The sequence below is a fragment of the Halictus rubicundus genome, chromosome 3, assembly GCF_050948215.1.
Source record: "Halictus rubicundus isolate RS-2024b chromosome 3, iyHalRubi1_principal, whole genome shotgun sequence".
NCBI lineage: Eukaryota > Metazoa > Arthropoda > Insecta > Hymenoptera > Halictidae > Halictus > Halictus rubicundus.
This window is the reverse complement of record NC_135151.1, coordinates 553310-574178: the sequence shown is the minus strand read 5'-3', so window position 1 is coordinate 574178 and position 20869 is coordinate 553310. Positions and strand designations below refer to the sequence as shown.

General features: G+C 34.5%; 2 protein-coding genes and 1 non-coding gene across 3 annotated transcripts; 2 read left to right on the top strand and 1 right to left on the bottom strand.

Moving 5' to 3' along the window:
• Positions 1 to 6626: 6626 nt before the first annotated feature.
• Positions 6627 to 9728, bottom strand: Egh (beta-1,4-mannosyltransferase egh). Its single transcript, XM_076784638.1, has 3 exons — positions 9391 to 9728; positions 7972 to 8780; positions 6627 to 7578 (listed from the first exon to the last, which is right to left on the bottom strand). The coding sequence occupies exons 2-3, from the start codon at positions 8773 to 8775 to the stop codon at positions 7024 to 7026; spliced, it is 1359 nt and encodes a 452-aa protein (XP_076640753.1). The 5' UTR covers positions 8776 to 8780; positions 9391 to 9728; the 3' UTR covers positions 6627 to 7023.
• Positions 9729 to 11732: 2004 nt separating this feature from the next.
• Positions 11733 to 13328, top strand: LOC143352306 (large ribosomal subunit protein P2-like). Its single transcript, XM_076784637.1, has 4 exons — positions 11733 to 11880; positions 12572 to 12744; positions 12976 to 13077; positions 13157 to 13328. The coding sequence occupies exons 2-4, from the start codon at positions 12573 to 12575 to the stop codon at positions 13225 to 13227; spliced, it is 345 nt and encodes a 114-aa protein (XP_076640752.1). The 5' UTR covers positions 11733 to 11880; position 12572; the 3' UTR covers positions 13228 to 13328.
• On the top strand, positions 12433 to 12507 carry LOC143353027 (small nucleolar RNA Me28S-Am982). The gene has a single exon (XR_013082045.1). It is a non-coding gene; the product is annotated as a small nucleolar RNA Me28S-Am982 (small nucleolar RNA).
• Positions 13329 to 20869: the final 7541 nt, after the last annotated feature.

The window sequence follows — 20869 nt, the reverse complement described above, 5'->3', positions numbered from 1 at the left end:
GTAATTTTGAAATTTGAACACCAATTATTACTATATTTGTTAACAATAAATAAAAGATTCGTCTTAACATCAGCTACAACAATATGTAATAAAAAATACTTAGTTTTATATTTACTTAAAAAATTAAGATGACTGTGGGATCGGCAGACGAGGTAGTCGGGATGTAAATCACCACACAATATCGTTCGCTGCAGCAGTTTTTATTTCGGTGTGTCTCGATGAGCGTCTCGTGACGAACTGATCTTCGGCGAAGGAATTCGGCGACTCAACGATGCGGGTACCGACATACAATGTTTCATCGCCGATCGTTGGTCGCCGTGCGCGAGGCTGCGTGCCTTTGTATATTTTTCCTTCGCCGAAGTTTCGGCGGGCGACGATCGCCGTGCGCGAGGCTGCGTGCCTTCGTATATTTTCCTTTCGCCGAAGTGTCGGCGGACGACGGTCGCCACAATGACCATAATTTGTTATAAAAAAAATTTTTTTCTATTGGGATTTATAGATAACTGAGTATCGATTAACTTTTGTTGGAAACATTATTCTGCCAGATTATCCGAAATGTTTAAAACATCCCCAGATGGCTTCTTTTGGGTCACTGAGATCTTGGTTGGTGGCCCGTCGAGAAATTTTCCGAGTGTGGTACTCGCGAAATGATCGTAATTCCTTATGCGTTGCTTCCTGGGTATCTTCTGAAAGATTTCCGATGGATAATAGGATGCTTTCTACCACATCAGCACCTTGTATAAGCACTTTGTGTACAGTTACCAATATATAATACCATGGATATAAATTCATTCCCCGATGCTCTGTGTGCAACTCGTGCTATATATGTACTCCAACTCTTCCGGGGTGTACTGCGTCAACAGGCTTTCTATTTGCCTGCGATTTATCATGTCACTTGCCTCAGAAAACCCTTTTTTTGGTCGTCCACCTTCACTGCGTCCTTCAAATTCAAACAGTGGTTGTTCAAACCAATCGGGACATTTTAAAAGAAATCTATCAACATCGCGTTCGTTGTTCTTCCATTTTTTACTAAATTGATAGAAAATTGTTTAATTATTTTTCTAACAAAATCTTCTGACGTCTATCAAAATTTTCAAAATTACATGTCTGAGCCACATATTCATAAATTGAATTTTGGACACCAACACTACTAGACGCACAGATGTTATTTCTATCTCGAAGAAATTGGAAGATGTCCCTCCCTACAAACAATCAAGATTAATGTAGAATACTTTGCACAAGTGTTCATTAGATTTATCTAAGAATTTCGCAGTATTTCGTTCGTAAACAAATTTATTTGAAGAGAGAAGTCAACCTTTTGTCCGAACTGACCGTTCTATGTAAGTGCTTATGAATCAACGGCTATCACCATTGTATATTGTTTTGAAAGAAGTCAAAGGGCAGTTAGGACCTCGTGTACGAAGAAGTGTGTTCACGGCAGCTAATGTCCGCTTTGAAGCTTCCACATCGGGTAAACTAACGAAAGAATTATTTAGAACGTGGTTGACTGAAGTATTTCTCCCATCTGCTCCAGAAAATTCTGTTTTACTTCTTGATTCATGGAATGGATATAACGACGAGATCATACGTAACGCCCTGCCAGAGGGCCGATCTTCCGATCTTGCAATATTATTAAATATTGATATCATTCTACACGCAAGAGATAATATTATTAAACTACACTCATTAATCCACAACCAATTATCAGCTGCGCGTTATAAACGGCTGTTTCAATATGCTTGGTTCCGCAGTGGATATATAGAAGAGCGGCCAGGAGAATTTGAAAATCCCGTAGAGTTCTGCTTTACAAAATTAGATGGTCTAACGTGTTTCCATTGCTCAAATGTAGTTGTACTTAAATGTTCTTGGTGCAAAGAACATTTATGTTTTTCTCATTTTATCCTTGAGTATCATTATTGCCAGAATTATGTAGAATAATCTTTGCGGATAGCTCTTCTTTCAAAATCAGCTCTTTTCAGAGCTACCACAAACGACGAGGGAAACTCCAGCTTCGAGGATTCACAGTTTAAAAAGGCTGCAGGTATATTTTGACCGAAGGCCCAACGATTGCGGAATTTCACAGGCGAATTGGCTATAAAAGTCGGTACCCTTACTCCGCCGCACAGTGGTCTGAGAGCGGCTAAAACTCCATATTTTCAAGTGTCTTATAAAATGAAATTTGTTATATTTTTTACTAGTAGGGGATTAAATTAAAACGTTTCAAGGATGAATCAAATTCGGCAATTCCATAAAAATGAATTAAATTCGGCCATGCTAAGCATACCTAGGTTTCAGAATGAACTCGAGCGCATGTTTGAAGAAACCGTATGCGCCTGTAAAAGTAGAAATACGAAAAATGTTTTTTTTTCCTGGCTTACTTCGAGTACTAAGACTCGGAAACAATCATGGAAACTATTTATTTTTAATTTCTTCGAGTAGTTTTACATGTAATGCCATTAAACGTGGAAAAGAGTGTTAATGAAGTTTAAAAAGTGATATCTCTCTTGCGCCAACGTGTGCCAACGTGCGCATGCTAAAAACACGTTTGTAGATGTCTAAGTAAATAATAAATCCAAAATTATACTGCGGCAACCTGCGGCTTCGCGTTTTATCTCATGAAATGTCGGTGAAAAACGTGGTGTCCCGGATGAGGTCAGGTTTTTAGTGGGTCTAGGTACGCCAAAAATCTGCTACCTGAGCCCCACACTACCCCATTCTGGGATGTGCGTAAGGCATTTTCCTCCTCTTACTTAAAGAAAAAAAAGTATACCTTTTTCGTGTAAATAATAAGCTTAATTAAAATTTAAATAACCGTTACCTCTATATCATAAATTTTCATTAAATCTTGTACATAAGCGTATTCTTCTAATTTCATTTTATTTTAAATTACATAAAATTATTATTATTTAAATTAAGTAGTATTTTTTTATGGAGAGGAATTATTTTTTATCATTTTTAATCTAAATTGTTTCTATACTCATTTAAAGCAGAATAAATGCTTTTTCAATTTATATAAATAAACTTTTATTTATTGATAGTAAACAAAATAATAATTGTTGTTGAAAATTTAAATACCTATTTAGCGCTATTTATATCTTGAAATTGATTCATATAAACTGTTGTTGGCTTCTTTGAACCTTTTGTTATCAAATACAATTTTCAAAAAGGGCGGAAAAATATTCAAAAGATTGTCAAAAAATATTTTAATGACAGTTGTTATGCGAGGCTCTATATTCGTTACAAGTTGCGGCATGTCTGTTATTATCGATAATTATTATCGATATTTTTATTATTGATAAACAATTACTTCAAAACTTATAACAATAATGGTAAGAGATCAAGTAAATCTGAACTCCTGTATGCTTTTACGATTAAACGATAAATCAGATCAGCAATAAACAGAATTTTATACAGATTTATTGTTTATAATTAATAAGTTCTTGCACAACTTATGAAAATATTTGGAAAAAAGAACTAATAATTGTATATGTAATGTTAACATATAATAACAGACACGCTGCAACTTGTAACGAATATGGAACCTCGCATAACAGCTGCCATTAAAATTTTTGTTGACAATCTTTTGAATATTTTTCCGTTCTTTTGAAAATTGTATTTGATAAAAAGAACGTTCAAAGGAGCCAACAACAGTTCTTATAAATCAATTTCAAGATAAAAATAGCGCTAAATAGGTATTTCAATTTTTAACAACAATTATTATTATGTTTACTATCAATAAATAAAAGTTTATTTATATAAATTGAAAAAGCATTTATTTAGCTTTAAAATGGGTATAGAAACAGAAAGCGTTGTACTTAAACAGAGATGAAATATTCAGGTTGAATTAATCATGTAATATCTCGTTTCGTTTACTTTTCCAGAATTGCGACTGTAACTTGGAAAATAGCCGAAATACGCGCTGTGCATTACACGGTAGTAACAGTAAATTGGCAACTATGCGACGAATATTCTCCGATGTGGTTTGGCGACTACGCCTTCGATACCTGTGATTCAATTTAATTCCTAAACTCACCACTCTAAATCGTAGAGGGCATACCAAAACCTCTGATTTTTTGAACGGTCGATATTTCAGAACATCGGACACGAAGTCCCATAAGATGATAGGTCTATCCCAGTCTATCCTTATACCTCGTCTGTGCTATCAGTATGTTTCCAAACATTTCCAAACGCGATTCCGCTATGTTATATTCGATGACTGAAAAGTGTGATATGATCACGATTTACTGTGAATGTAGAAAAAATGCAGTGCAGGCCCGACTATTTTATGAAGAAAGGTACCCCGAGCGAAACACTCCTTCTAGACATACTTTCATTAATACGTACAGGTTGTTTCGAAGTACTGGAAGAGTACAAGCAAGACAGTACAAACGGAAGAATCCCACGACTAATGAAGACAATGAAATTAATATTTTAGCAGCTATAGCTGTCAATCCTCACGTGAGTACGAGAAAAATTGCCCGGGAAGCAGGCATAAGTCAAAGTAGCGTAATACGAATTCTGGCCCGACATAAATTTGATCCGTTCCACATATCGCTCCATCAAGAATTGCACGGGAATGATTTTCAAAATAGAATTAACTTTTGTCAATGGGGATTGCTTCAAAATCATTCATTTTTTTCTAATGTCTTGTTTACGGACGAAGCAACATTTACTAATCATGGCTCAATTAATCTACTGAACGCCCATTATTGGTCTGTGGATAATCCGCACTGGCTGCGAGAAATTGATCATCAAAGACAATGGAGCGTAAACGTGTGGTGTGGTATTTTGAACGACAAAGTAATTGGACCATATTTCGTTAACGGAATGATGACGGGACAGAGATACGCTCAATTTTTGCAAGAAGATCTGCCAATTTTGTTAGAAGATGTCCCTTTACAAAATCGCTACGATATGTGGTACCAACATGACGGTTGTCCTGCTTATTATGCACGAGTAGCAAGAGAAACATTCGATTCTCGATATCCAAACCGATGGATTGGACGAGGCGGAACAGTTTCATGGCCAGCACGTTCGCCTGATTTAAATCCACTGGATTTCTTTTTATGGGGTCTGCTAAAAGAGACCGTGTACACGGATGCTCCAACAACAGTTGAAGATATGCGTCAGCGTATCATCACAGCATGTACGAATATCACGTCGGATACACTTATCAGAGTTCAACATTCCTTCAGAGCTCGTTTACAACAATGTATCGACGCAGATGGCCATCATTTCGAACATTTATAAAATACAGGTATTCTGCTTCCATATTTTAGTTTTATACGTTTTTTCTGTCCTTATCCTTGAATGACCTTGGACTAATTATAGTCACTGAATTCCTAATGAAAGGGACTATCATTGTAGGTGTTTAAAAAAGGGTGGTTCCATTTAAAAAAGTGTGGTTCCATTTAAAAAAGTCAAGGTGACCTTGATATCTCCAAAAAATGACAAAAACAAAATTTTTTTTGCATCGTGTCAGCCCCATTGTACCATTCAACTTTGTCCTTACCATATTTTACGTATCTTTAGAAACAACAAAGATATTTGAGGTGCTAACGTTTGGTGACTCACCCTGTATATCAGATAAATGTGACATATGTATTTACTGGGAAGGTGGAGAGGATTGGACAGAACGAAGAGAGTGAACAAAACAAAACGCGGCAGAATGAGATATAGGTACGACTCTCTTTTTCCCGGTAACTTACTACATACTTTTCATTTCATTTTGAATTTAAAATTCGCAGATTAGTAAATAAGTTTTAATTTTTTTGGGGCATTTTTATTATATTATCATATGCAATGCCACAAATCTTTGAAGTATTGAACTTGTTAATCCAAAATAAATACAGATATTTACATTACTATAATCTTTTTTATATCAATACAAAATTTGTTATATATATACATTCTTGGTTATAAATAAATTAGAGTGTAATATGTATAGTAACCTCCCTGGCATTAAGATTGTAATACAAAAATATCAATGGAAATAAACATTATTAAACATATTTTTTACTAACTTATACAAATTATACCTATTTTCACTGTTAAATTTACATTTTCCTAATTAAATTACATTTTATATGTATAAGATACATTTAATAAGGTAGATATTTTCAGCCTAATTTTGAGATAAAATAGTAGAAAATTTGTATATTAAAATTCCTTCTATACAAATTACTTTTATTACTTTCATGATATATAATATGTACTATATATAAATATTCTAAATATTGAAGATAGAACAAGTAAAAATTAGAAACTCTAGCAATGAATAATAAATTACAGAAATTAAATAATGTTGTAGTATTAATCGTAGAATAGACGCATATAGATTAGTATAACTTATTTTCAATATTACAGATACCGATACAGCTACAGAAACACGATATACCATATACGTCACAAATTAACTAAACACATCCGAATGGAAGTAGTAACAGTCAATTATGTGCATGATTTAAAGGATGTTTACACATTCCAAATTGACCACTTCAAACATTTTTAATGCCATAACACTATAAATTAAATTTGCTATGCTTTTGAAGGAAAATTGTGTAAATTCATTTATGACAATCTCTTTTAAACTTTTTTGATCATTTAAGGGCCCAGTTTGAAATTGGCGAATTTATGTAACTGATGACATTTTAAAGAATGCTGATTTTTTCTACAAGTTGTTTAGCTGTAGGGCTAAATAAAGCAATATTACTACTGCTACTGAAATTGGGTCAGTATTATGCATTGACATTCAAAATTAGTGGTTTCACGACTAACTCCATAGGAATCAACGTATTAATAATTTGAATAATCATATGTATATCATATTTTATATATCATATATGTATGTTGTATATATTGTTTATATACAATCGGTCTTTACATTTTGTATCTAAATGTTTTGTGATACATACATATCTTTCCTTAATTAGTACTTCAGGTATAATAATGCATTAGCATTGATGTAAACTTATGTTGTCATGTAAATGAATACCATATACTTTATGGATAATAAATTCTATATTATAATTGTTTGTTAACAACATAAAATTTGTGTTTCTTTCCAAATAAACCCCATATGACAGCAATATTCTCAATCACTAAATTGAAAGGAATAGTTGATAATGCTCCACATATGCATAATACAAATCGAATAATACCAAATCGATGTAAAGAAAATGACTTAATTACGCCAAAAATATACATATAAATATTCACCGCCGCGATAAAGGCACATAGAAAATTTACAATTGGCGGACAAGTAATGGGATAAATTACAGCTAATATGACATTTGAAGTAGTCAAAGGCAATGTTACCCATGAGTAACAAGATATGCCTAGCAGTACTTTTTTATTGAATGGAATAGCTTTGGAATGTACAACGAGCAATATACCTTGTAGCCACCGTTTTCTTTGTTGTACAAAGTCCCATAACGTGAACGGCGATTTTTCCCACATTTCACCTTCCACGAAATTAAATGTGTACCCTTGGGTAAATGCTTTCATCGCAAAAAAGCAATCCTCTGCAACAGATCCATCCAATCCATTGTTAAAAGAAACATTCCTTTCTGCACCCATCTGCAATGTTAAGAAGTTTTACATTATTTTGTTAACAACTACTTATTTAACGATATACACAGGGTGGTTAGTAACTGGTGGTACAACCGAAAGAGGATTATTCAAAGTAAAAAAATAAGTAAAAAATATAGAATAAAATTTTTTTATATGAGGCTTGGTTTTCGAGAAAATCGAACTTAAAAATCTGTCAAGTTCGCGAGTTTAATATTTGTGAGTAGTAGATCCGGTAGATCATGAACAATCGCGTCAGACGATTCCTAGTCAATGACACTTGTGTTTACAGAATTTAAACTTGATTTTCTCAAAAATAAAACCTCGTATGGAAAAATTTTTTTCTACATTTTTTTTAAATGTACAACCAGATACTGACCAACCTATATAGTGAATAATTACCTGAGTAACAACGTAAGAACCTTTCATACTGAAGTATGGCTTATGAAACATTGTGAATTGTAGCCTTAATTTTCCCATGTCATCTGCTACTCTGAAGCTGTCAGCTAATGTAGTAATCCAATTGACAACGTCTTCATTTGCATATGTAATTAATCCTTGTCCAAACTGATGTTTTCCATCCAATATAAAATTTAATATTCCAAAAATAGAATTCTCAGTCAACAGAGTTTCTTCGTCAAGATGCACAATCCAATCATTATCTACTAATTCATTTACTGAATTTTCTAAGCAATATTGCAAAGCTCGTGCTTTGAATAAAGCGCCGCTACTCGTGCGATAATTTGGTGGAACAACCACTTCTCTAATTCTTCGATGAGGGCATAATCCGATTGGTTTATCACTTACTACTTCAATTTGAAAATTTTCTAAACCAGATTCTATACATTTGTTTAAATTTCTCTTTACATTTTTTTGCACTAATAGAGGATAATCTCCCCGTGTTACTACTCTAATGCAAATGAATGGTGCAAGTAATGGTGAACCCTTTAAGATAACTTTATCTGGGAATGCATTATAAATTGTTAATCCAACAAAATTAAATAATACTTGTGGCAATGAAAGAAATGTAAGTATTCGCAGCAGATATAATGTAAATGCACCAATAAATCCATATTGAACCCATGGATCTAAATCTACATATTTATCACTGTCCCAGCAAACTCCACCAGAAATTAATTCAAAAGTAAGTATAACAATCAATAATAGAAAACAGTGTAAAATATGCTTGGATATACCATTCAACATTATTCCTGAAAAATATAAAATACATTATTAATTACAATAGTAACTGACACTTATTAAATATTAAAATAGGAATTTAAAGTCTTAATGTAGCTTCCTTGAAACGTACAATATGTTGTATAATAAAATAAAGATTGAGTTTTAACATATTGTTGCCGAATAACAGAGCAAAATAACATGGATACAATTGTATTAACGTGTACCGAATGAATTTAAAGTTATAGCTATTAGACATCTTTTCCCAAATTATCTCAGAGCAAAAATAATTACAAAAACGATCATCTAATTATGATGAAATAAAATATTTCATGTAATTGCAATAGAATCTACAATAACTGCTAAAATAAAAATTCGTAAGTTTGCTTATTCTTTTTTAATACAATCCAAATATGAAAATGAAGATAACCTAATCTTATCTATATGCAGGTCAAAAACTTATATAACGTTTTTGACAGGTCTCAACGATTTATTGGAGTGCACAATTTCGACGATATCTACCCTACATTATTAGATAAATTCTCCATTATGATAGTATCAAAATATCTGTCAAATGATTACATCTAATCTTCGATCAAATTGTACTGGCTTACTAAATTAATGTGTCAACATTTCATATACCTTTTCCTTTGGAAGCACTTTTTCTGCAGAAAAATCTTAGTATATATTGTTTAACGAAACTGTTTTTCTATCCATTGTCTGCAGTAATAAGTAAATTTACGCAATTGACACAAGAAACACCTTACAAACCGGTACACATCGAATGTACTTTCATACCTGTATCAGCGCTGCATTCACATTGATTTTTGTTGACTAACTAAGAAAATGACTTATCTGGCCATGAATCTAAGGTACTGCAAATTTCTAGGTACAGCGCACAGCACTACTTGCACAACAAGATAACTACAGTGCACGAAAATGATTTTTATTATAGGACAAACCGTACATTTCTCTTAAACAAAAAATACATTGTAATAATTTTAGTTCAATAGGACAATTTATATTGTCATCATTAATATAATGTTTTCATATTTTGGTTTTAAATTTTAAAAACCGAATTCAATATTTATTAAAACTACAATTATATTAATAATAGCAATGACACAGTATTATATATATATATATACATCATATATAATTATAAATTTATTATTCTTTAAATTATCGATGTAAATATCACCATACATATGAATTGTAGTTTGGTATGTCATAATATTATTTAAACAAATTAAAAAAAATTATTTATATTCAGCGACATCTACCTACTATTGTTTTTTAAACTAAATGTATATTTAGTTTGAATAGTAAAATGCTTGTCAGTTTTTGCAGAGAAAATTTCTTTTCTAACAGAAATTATCTCTATCTCTCTATTTGACTATGACTTATTTAATATATACTTTCTGATAAGCTACAATAATCTCTCTACAAACATCTTAGGCCATTGGTCTAAGGGACAAATATGTATACCTGTTATCTGCTCGGGAGATTATGAGATTAAAATCATGTCATTGATGAAGATGGCATTATTATATGACACGTTCGTTATATATGTTATTAGTCAATTAACAGACTTTATCACAAACTTTCTACAATGATGTATTGTCTATATATACCTACGACCTATACACATTGTGAAGAATTTTATATCTCTGCTTTTTGCCAAATTTAATTGGTTAATTGTAATATAAATATACAGGGTGGTCGGCCAATAGACAGAAGAAAATTTAAAGGATATATTGTTTCAATAATGCAAAAATTGCTATTTCAGCTTCGTTTCTAAATTATCAACAATTATATATTCGATGACAGAGGTGTCGCGTCGTAAGCAATTCTCTGTCTTTGTCTCTCACAAAGTATGCAATCTACAACCACAGACGAGGTATAGGATTATACCTCGAGGATCCTTATACGCTAATATAACACCATTTCTAGTGCGCACAATGAGTAAGGACAGAGAGGATATGGTATTGTTGCGTCGCAGTGTGGTGGGATGGGGACTTTTGGTAGTGAGTTCGAGTGCCCGTGGAGCGCTGAAGCGCTCTGCTCGTGGAGGTTCACAAATAACTTCGTACACAGAGTAAAATGGCGAAAATAATTGTTAAAGATTTATTTAGAAATTCTTGGAGATGTAACTCCCTCGGTTCTATAATGAGTTCTGTGTCGTCCTGGAGCTTCGAATCCTTTTCCTAGCTTCTTCCTTCTCGTCTCGCTTCCTTAGCCAATAGGAAAATTGGGATCTTCTGGCTAGGCGTTGATTCGTCGGATCACTCGTCTTCCGGTTGCTGCTTGATGGTGATTGGCAGTGGATGGATCTTAATAGCGCACGCACGGGAGTGGGGTACGCATGAGGGTGAAGCCCCGCCAAAACAAGGGACGTGGGGCCATGTGGGACCGAACAAGAGAGAGGTCCGAGGGAGTTCCAAGAGGTCCTTGACTCGGAATTTATGACCTCTTGTCCTTAACTGATTCCGGACTTCGACTATCCCTAATTTATGTAGAATTGGAGAAGCTACTCTAAGAGGCTGCGTGACTTTCTCTAAATTCCGCAATTAGTCTCGCCGACTCGAATTTCGTCAAGGATCTCTATGGAACTCTCCCGGTCTTTCTTTACCTACTCTAAACTATCGCGCCCAAATAAAATACGTATGTATGAAATACGCGATTACATCTTATATTTAAATTTCCCTCTCCGCGCCATTAATCGATGCTATATATATATATCTAGCTATGTTCGCGTGGTCAACTGGCCACGCTACAGTATCCTCTCTGGTATGGATACTCATTGACTCTTTGGTGCGCATGCCTCCGTAAGTAGCGCAAATCCCTACTCTTTGACAATGATAAATGAAAATTTCCCTAGAATTTCGTATATGTATCCAATGCGCATGCGTATGTAAGTTTTAATAACATGAACATGCCAGGGAGAAAATTTCCTCTCTGGTACAACATATATCTCATGACTCAGATGGCGCTACAAACGAAATTAGACATACCTACGTTTCCTTCCTTCTTATCCTCGTCTTTACGGTTCTTCCTCTTTGACCACAGCTTCGGCACGGTCACATTTTCTGTTTTGAGCGTGATCCACGTTTCGTGTCGTAAGACTTAAAGGTAAGTAGAAGTATTAATAATATATTCTCCCGAATAATATTTTATGTTTTGGATTTATCGTGCATTAAAATATTAAATGGTAAGATTTGTTTGCAAAATAACGAATTATAGTGCCGGATGATTTACGATACGATTAGCCCCTCAAAAATCCTGTATCTTCCTACGATTTGTTTGTTATTATATTGAGCAAAAGTTATGAAATAATATATATTTCCACCATTATTCTTTTCAAAGCATATTTAATGTAACATGTTCTTTCCTAAATAATCAAATTATGCTGTGTGTTTACTAAAAACAAGATCAGCACGCGCACATATACGGAAATATATTAAATAAAAGTTGCATTTTCTTGATCATTCTGTAATATTGAATGTGAATGCTATTACATTCTATTTTATTACATACAAAAGAAAAATTTGCTTTTGCTTAGAATATAAAAATAGTATGAAGTATAGTAAAAGTAATACATAAAACGAAATTGTATTTAAATATAATTTATTCCATTGCATTTATATTTCATTTAATAATAAATACTATTTTACACAAAATTTATATACATGATGATTTAAACATTCACCATCTTTCGACTGACATCTGTGATGGTACCTTTTTTAACTGAAATTATTTAGTTACTAAGAAAAATAAGTTATTCAGTAGAACATGTATGTAACAGTACAATTACGTTTTTCAGAATGCGTTACGTGGCCGCTTATCTTTTGGCTACCCTAGGAGGGAAAGCTTCTCCTAACCAAAATGATATCGAAAAAATTTTATCATCTGTCGGAATTGAATCCGATGCTGAGAAATTGAAGAAAGTGATATCGGAGTTAAATGGAAAGTCAATTGACGACATAATTGCACAAGGTATAATCATTTAAGTGGAGCACTAGCTTTTCCTCTAAACAGATAAAGGTCGTTTCGAAACTTTGCGGAATGTACATTTTCATTTTTATACTATGATTATAATATTATTAAAGCTATAACAGTCAGTTGATAAAAATAGAAAACATTTTCTGTAGTATATAATGTCCACATAAAAATGAAAAAAATGACTCGATAATTCTAGATTTTTATGAATCGTCTCAATTTTTACAGGACGTGAGAAATTGGCGTCCATGCCAGTTGGTGGTGCTGCAGCTGCTAGCGCTGCTGTGCCTGCTGCTGGAGCTGCAGCTGCACCTGCAGAAGAAAAGAAGGGTAAATATTATTCAGTTAGTTATTTGCACTCGTTTCCTATAATATAGATAAACTTATTAATAAAATTTGTTCTTAACAGAGGAAAAGAAGCCAGCAAAGGAGGATTCAGAGTCTGATGATGATGACATGGGCTTCGGTCTTTTTGATTAAATTCCATAACAGCGACAGCTGTATAATGACTACTTGTACAACTTGTGTATTATACAGTTTTTAACAGAATCACTTGAAAATAAATTGTATTTTTAATTTTATCATACCTAATCATTAATCTCTGTTGCCTATGAACAACATGCGTGAGTTATCTATCTATTCGCTGACAACCGCAAATTTCCTATGTTCAGCAGTTTGAAAATAATTGATCTAGATATGGAAGTCGAATTAGGTGGTAATTAATTTCTATATACTAACAATGTAGTATGTTTTACTTATGAATTTCGTAATATCATTAAAATTATTAGATTAAAACGTATACACGTGTAAAACATGCTACAGAAGAGTATGTACCACGTACACACTTGTGTGCCGTTGCAGTTTCACTCACAGTAGGGAGTGGGGGATGAGGATTGAAGAAAGGAAGGGGTGGTGTACGAGATTTACCAGAAAATCGAGTTGTATGTATTCTTACGCTGATGAATATTTAAATGAATGTGATCGCGATGACGTTGGTCGGAATTGTTAAGCGTTTTGTTGCATGAATTGCATACCGTCACTATTTTTTATATCATAATTTCGATATACAATCTACTTAAAATAAAACAAGAAACTATATAATAATATTATTTTGCTCATCACATTAATACATAATCATACAGTTTGATGTTGTAAAATAGGGCATCAGTGGATATCACCTATTAATAACATTAAAGTTATCTTTTATTCGTTATTAAAAACTTTTATTCAGATAAGGATTTGCCCCATTCCGATTAATACAAATCGTAAAAATTTGAATGCAACGTAACCAAATATTACTGTTAATTTTAAACGCATCATTCATTATGAGTATTAATCTTAGATATTAAAATATTTTTAAATTGAATGTTATTATTATATATCGTATATTTTAAAATGGTCGCGCATTAACAGCTAGGTCATTAGCGACTACATGGTTTACAATTGAATATAGAAGAGAAGGTTACGGTTAGTATTTACATTGTGCTGGGGTACAGCAAACAAAAATTTATAACAGTTTATATATATCAATAGATTTAAAAAACAGAAGGACGTTTCCAATATTGTTCTCAATTTTTAATCATTGTAAACGAATATTATAAAAGACGATTTCGTTTACTAATCCTTAAAATTTAACAAAAATTAAGGATATACGAATGCCACATCAATAGTGTACGAAATTTACTCGTACATATTAATTGCACAGAAATCAATAAATTGTTTAATATCTTCAGCGAGAAGAATAAACAAAGACATTTTAACTGGAATACGATACAATTAGTAGTTTCTAATACGTTATCACATTCGTCAAAACGTAATCTATTACGAACTTGATCTTCCGTTATAAGAAAAATTAACGTCTTGACATATAGAGTAATGTGTGTAATACACATTGTATCGAATTATAATTCGATATAAATACTACATATGTGTAGTCAAAGACAAACACTTTAATTAGAATATTTATGGCATATAAAGTAGTACGGCTGGTCTGTCTTCCCGTTTCTAGACCCGTACCCCAGCCCGTAACGAATTCTTAGGGCCGAGCATGCCAATAAATAACTAAAAAATGACAGTGTCTCACTCGATCGTAACACAGACCCAGACATGATGTCTAGACAATTCTAGAAAAATATAATATTAAGTTCCCTACATTTCAATTTAAGTAAGATAAGTTAATTTTGAAAGTAAGTTAAATTACAGTCAAAGTAAATACTTTTGTCTACACGTATAACTCCACATAATCAAATTCTACAAAAATTTTAACAGCTTATAGCTGGCAAAAATTATTCGAAGCGTTTGACTTCAAACGCTTCGAGAAAATTACTCGAAGCTGCTTATTCGAGCTGACGAAAATTATTCGAAATTCGGAAGAATTAGTCGTAGCCTTCGAATAACAGTACAGATAAAAAATGAAAATTTAGTTTGAAGCTTCGAATTTAAAAAAGGATTTTTATTCGTCGGATAAATTCTCATCTAATAAAATTATTTATTCGATACTCGTCCAACAAAGGTGCTTTTTTTTATTCGAACCTTCAAATAACAAATAAAGATAAAGTATACTTTATTCGAATCGTTATTTAAATAATTTTTTATCCCAAATAATGCCCAACTCTGCGAGGGCCGCTAGCAGCGTGAAAGATTTACTTAATATTTAATTTAATTTAATTATTACAAAGAGTGTATCATGAACAAAGAGTATACTCTTGGAACTGTTACAGAAATATGTAAGATCCTCCTATTGATGAAGTATCGAATGAGGTTTATGACACGAGCGACTGGAATCCGCTTCTTTTGAGTTTAGTGCACACTACATGTTTAGTCTTCCTTTAATTAGTTTTGGAGGCAGGTCTCTGGAAGTTGTGGATGCATTCGCTTGTACGGTCTGACTTGTGACTCAATAATCAATAGCGATTGTTAGCGTCCCATAAAACTCCAGATGTGACACAGAACACAGGTAAAGGACTGAAATGTGGAAACGCGTTTGTTTTTTCAATGATCGCCGCAAAAAATTGTTATTCTTTAAATATGGATGGTACTATGGTATTGAGTTGTAAAAGAGTGTTAAACAGAGCTGCAATGCAGCCCATAAAAAATTAGTAGATCGGTGAAATAAAGAGTAAACTAGAATATTTTCGAGTAAAATTATTTACAAATAGTTCTAATTGACTTTAACATGAAAGAAAATTTTTTAAAATTAATAATAACAGTAGCTAAATATATGAAAAAATTTAAGATAGTGGTGATGACAATAGCTCATTATTAAATTAATATTCAGGACGGTCGCTTTTAAACTTCGATATGAAATCTGTATTTGTTCGAATTTTTCCGAGTTTTCCATTTTTTACAACTAGAGTTTGCAACTACAAAATTGGAAAAAAATAAAATACGTATCATTACAATTAATATTATACTTAATTTATATTAATTAGAGATTTTGTACACACGATTTACATGTTAGTTACATATTTCATATAAAACAATTAAGCTGTACGTTCTAATCCTGGTTAAAAAAATAATGTGCGTTCGATTTTATGCTAAAACTATCCTCTCTGCTAAAAGCTGCTTGGTACTTTTCCATGCTAAAAGACTGCTCGGTCACCGACGAGATATATATAAAGACTGCCAGCCTTACGGGAGAATGTGTCGCTCGAAAAATGCGGTGTTTTCTACCGCCCTCTAGGATAGATTTTGGCTGGAGTAAGAAACAGAAGGCCAACGACGGTATTTAGTCGGTGCAGAATACCGCTAAGGAAATTCTCGTCGGTGAGAAGGTGAATCATCACGGAACCATATCGATTATCAAATGTTACATTTTCCGACAAACGTGTTCAAATTAAACAGATATTTTTTTTAGTGTTGCTTTCTAAGATTTAAAATATGAAAAGTAAAACTAATATCAAGGACGAAAAATTCGTAAAAATATTTGACGTAAGAAATTATTAAAGCATAATTTTAGGGAAATCAATTTCTACTTCCATATGAGAAACCTTAATTTGTAATTTAAAAATATTTCATGAACAAGCATTATTTCCTTACACTTTTTTTATAGATAATTGTTCCAAGAATCGATCTGTGGGAACAGAAATATGTTGAAAACCAGAGTAGCGTTTATTTAACGTACTATTCCGAATAGTATAGAGTTTGAGAGAGAATCACGTGGATGAATTAATATAATATAAAATAATATAATTGTAGGAGCAAAGATGGGCAGATTTTTATTGAAATAGACATTTCAAACAGCGAATAAAAGATAAAAAAAATGATTTGTTACGCGTCAAATAAAAATAATTATGGTATCTCTATTCCACACGTAATGAATTTATTCGACGAATAAAGATTTTTTTTTTTTAAAGACCGACCAACAGCCTACAATGTAAGCAGATGGAGAATCCAGCATTATTGGCAATTTATGCTTTTATGTTTTTAATCAGAACAATATTGTTAATACGAATGAGTTGTAGAGCTTATCCCGATCAAAATGAGTCCAAACACGACATCATTTGGACTGTCTTTAATGAGATTGTACTTTTATCGTAACATTACGTATCAGCGAAACTTGTTCGATTACACCCGAATTTGACCTCATTTTCATCAGGAAAATCCCCTCCATTCGTTCGTCACAATTTTATGAGCGTATATTGAAAAATCTAAAAGTTTAAACTTTCATTCGTGCGCGATTCTCCATCCGCTTACATTGTATGTCGTCTGTCCTCGCTGGGTCTTTGAAGCTCGGCGCTCGGCAAAAGTTATTCGAAGATTTATTCGAAGCCTTCGAATAAAAGATGAAAAAATTATTCGAAGTTTGAATAAATCCGCTCCGAATAAAAAAAATTATCTTTTTTCGTCGGATAAATTCTTCGAATAAAATTATTTATTCGATACTCGTCGAATAACGATACTTTTTTTATTCGAACCTTCGAATAACGAATAAAAAATTTTTTTATCTTTTGCTACATAATGCACATATGATTTATATAACAATATAATATAATAATTATTGTTCAAAGCAATGTAGTTAATTAATAATAGGAATAAAATGATGTCATCCTATAACAAGAACAATACAGTTCTGAACAATGAATTTTTTCGCGTATACATTACATTTATAAAGTACATATTAATATTTGGCTGTTTACAATACTTCGAATTTTGCAGTTAAACATATTCTTTATTGTACGTACAGTTTCATTCATTTGTAATTTATACCCAACATAAAGTTTAACTAATAATAATCGAAATTAGTATTTTAAATCGTTGAAGCGTTTTAGAAAACAATGTTCTATTGTATTCGCGAGACTGCAGTGACTAATCAACAGGAAAACAGGACTAATCAATCTCTCCAATGCTGAAGAAGCAATTCAGCAGCAATAGGGTTACGATAATGTGGTCAGTAAAATAGACAGTGATTGTGACATCTCTATTGGATCAACGTCAAGTTTGCCACAACAGCTGAAGATGTTACAGATGAAGAAAAGAAGGTCTGAAATTTCGATCAGCTCAGAAATTGCTGACCAGACTACAAAGACAATGGAGAGTACATTTAACGAAGATGAAATTCCTTCCTTGGCCTACAGAAATAAAAAAACCATTATTCCAGCTCAAGAGGTGATTATAGTCAATATCGATCCCAGTGTAGAGCTAAAGGAGATATTAACTCTTTTCAATGATTATCATACGATCGCCACAACTTTCATCAAGCAAGTACCAGACTCTAGAATTACAATATACCCTAAGTTAAGTACTATGGTAAATGTCCCAGTGGCTGACCATGTACCGGCAGAGAGGAAATGAGAGTGCTCTCGCCCAGGATTTTAGTGTCCCTGTGGGCCATGAAATATTTCCGCCACGCGGTGGAAGGCAGGGACTTTACCATTTTCACCGACCACAAGCCGCTGACCTTCGCCCTCAGCCAGAAGCCGGAGAAATGCACGCTGATACAGTTCCGCTACCTGAACTATATCGCGCAATTGACTACAGATGTGCAGCACGTCAAGGGCGCAGAGAACACCACTGCCGATGCCCTATCGCGCATCGAGGAAGTGGTTGCACCGGTAGATTTTCATGAGCTCGCCGACGCGCAAAGTTCGGACTCCGAGCTGCAGCAGTTGATGGCAGACCCCCGAGGCCTGGTCATCAAGAAGATCCGCCTCCTGCAGCCCAGCGTGGACGTGTACTGCGACATTTCCACCGGCCAGGTAAGCCCACTCGCGCCGACAGCCTTTCGCAGATCCATCTTTAACAGCCTACACGGTCTGGCACACGCCGGACCCAAGGCAACCGTGAGGCTGGTCACTCCAGCATTGCTTGCATTCCAGGGGCTACACTGCCGCATTCCAGGGGCTACACGCACTGCGTGACCGTCATCGACCGCTTCTCCAGATGGTCGTAGGCGTTCCCAATGGCTGACATCAGCGCGGAGACCGTCGCGCGAACGCTATTCGCGGGCTGGATTTCGCGCTACGGCGTCCCACTGAGGATAACGACGGACCAGGGTCGGCAGTTCGAATCCGTGCTATTCAAAACATGGGCACGATCGCTGGGAGCGGAGCACCATCGGACGACAGCTTACCACCCACAGGCCAACGGGGCCGTAGAACGTCTACATTGGCAACTGCAAGCGGCCATCATGTGCCGTCAGGAGGAAACCTGGTCGAAGGCGCTTCCGGCAGTCCTGCTCGGCATCCGGGCAGCAGTCAAGGAGGACAGCGGGACGACACCAGCAGAGGTGGTCTATGATCGAATGATTATCATAAGATCGCCACAACTTTCATCAAGCAAGTACCAGACTCTGGAATTAGGTACATTCATGCTTATTTCACGACAGTCAGTGATGCATTAGCAATCGAAAAGAAATTTGATAAGTACCTCTTGCGTGAACATATTCTTATTGTTCTGAGACCAGAGAAGTTGGTAAAGGAAGCATTTTACATGTAAATGGTTACATTTCGCTTAAGCCGGCTCCGAAGGCGCATCACGGTCATCGACGGGTGTTCGTGTTCAAAGACCTCGACACGGCATCGCACATGTTGGTGCGTCGCGACGCGATTAAAAAACCGCTGCAACCACCGTACGAGGGACCGTATTTAGTTTTAGCCGTAGTAATAAGAACTTCGTACTTAAAATAGGAGAACGCGACGTAAACGTAAGCAAAGAATATTTGTATTTTCTACTGGAACTCTGTGAAAAGTCTTATACAAATATGAATTACGAACATTACTACGATAGAAGAAATGATTCACATGAAATACATTTCTCGAATTTTCACGGGATAAGTGAAGACGAACTCAAGAAAATGTTTTCCGTTTATGGCTCTGCGACTATACAGGGTTCAGGTGGTCAATTTGGTTTCTATTTTATACGATATAAAAATTTAGAAGACACCATAAATTGCCTAAATGGCTTCAAGGGTCATAAGAGCATTAAGATATTACCACATAAAAACAAAATTAACAACAAACCTAAGAACAAGAAACATACCAATAATAAATGGAAACCTGAGGAAACAAAACTAATCAATCTCTCCAATTCTGAAGAAGCAATTCAGAAGCAATCGGGTTATGATAATGTGGTCAGTAAAATAAACATGCCATGTAATTTCACAATACATTTAATACAATTGAGAATGTCCTTCACAGTTAAAGAAATATAATTTAACCGTGAAGCTTAATGTAACCATTTACATGTAAAATGCTTCCTTTACCAACTTCTCTGGTCTCAGAACAATAAGAATATGTTCACGCAAGAGGTACTTATCAAATTTCTTTTCGATTGCTAATGCATCACTGACTGTCGTGAAATAAGCATGAATGTACCTAATTCCAGAGTCTGGTACTTGCTTGATGAAAGTTGTGGCGATCTTATGATAATCATTCGATCATAGACCACCTCTGCTGGTGTCGTCCCGCTGTCCTCCTTGACTGCTGCCCGGATGCCGAGCAGGACTGCCGGAAGCGCCTTCGACCAGGTTTCCTCCTGACGGCACATGATGGCCCCTTGCAGTTGCCAATGTAGACGTTCTACGGCCCCGTTGGCCTGTGGGTGGTAAGCTGTCGTCCGATGGTGCTCCGCTCCCAGCGATCGTGCCCATGTTTTGAATAGCACGGATTCGAACTGCCGACCC

Coding starts and splice junctions, on each gene's coding strand:
- Egh (XM_076784638.1), bottom strand. CDS start 8,775: ATGTTGAATGGTATATCCAAGCATATTTTACACTGTTTTCTATTATTG. Junction 7,579..7,971: donor GTTCTTACGTTGTTACTCAG/GTAATTATTCAC, acceptor TTAACATTGCAG/ATGGGTGCAGAAAGGAATGT.
- LOC143352306 (XM_076784637.1), top strand. CDS start 12,573: ATGCGTTACGTGGCCGCTTATCTTTTGGCTACCCTAGGAGGGAAAGCT. Junction 12,745..12,975: donor TGACGACATAATTGCACAAG/GTATAATCATTT, acceptor CAATTTTTACAG/GACGTGAGAAATTGGCGTCC. Junction 13,078..13,156: donor ACCTGCAGAAGAAAAGAAGG/GTAAATATTATT, acceptor TGTTCTTAACAG/AGGAAAAGAAGCCAGCAAAG.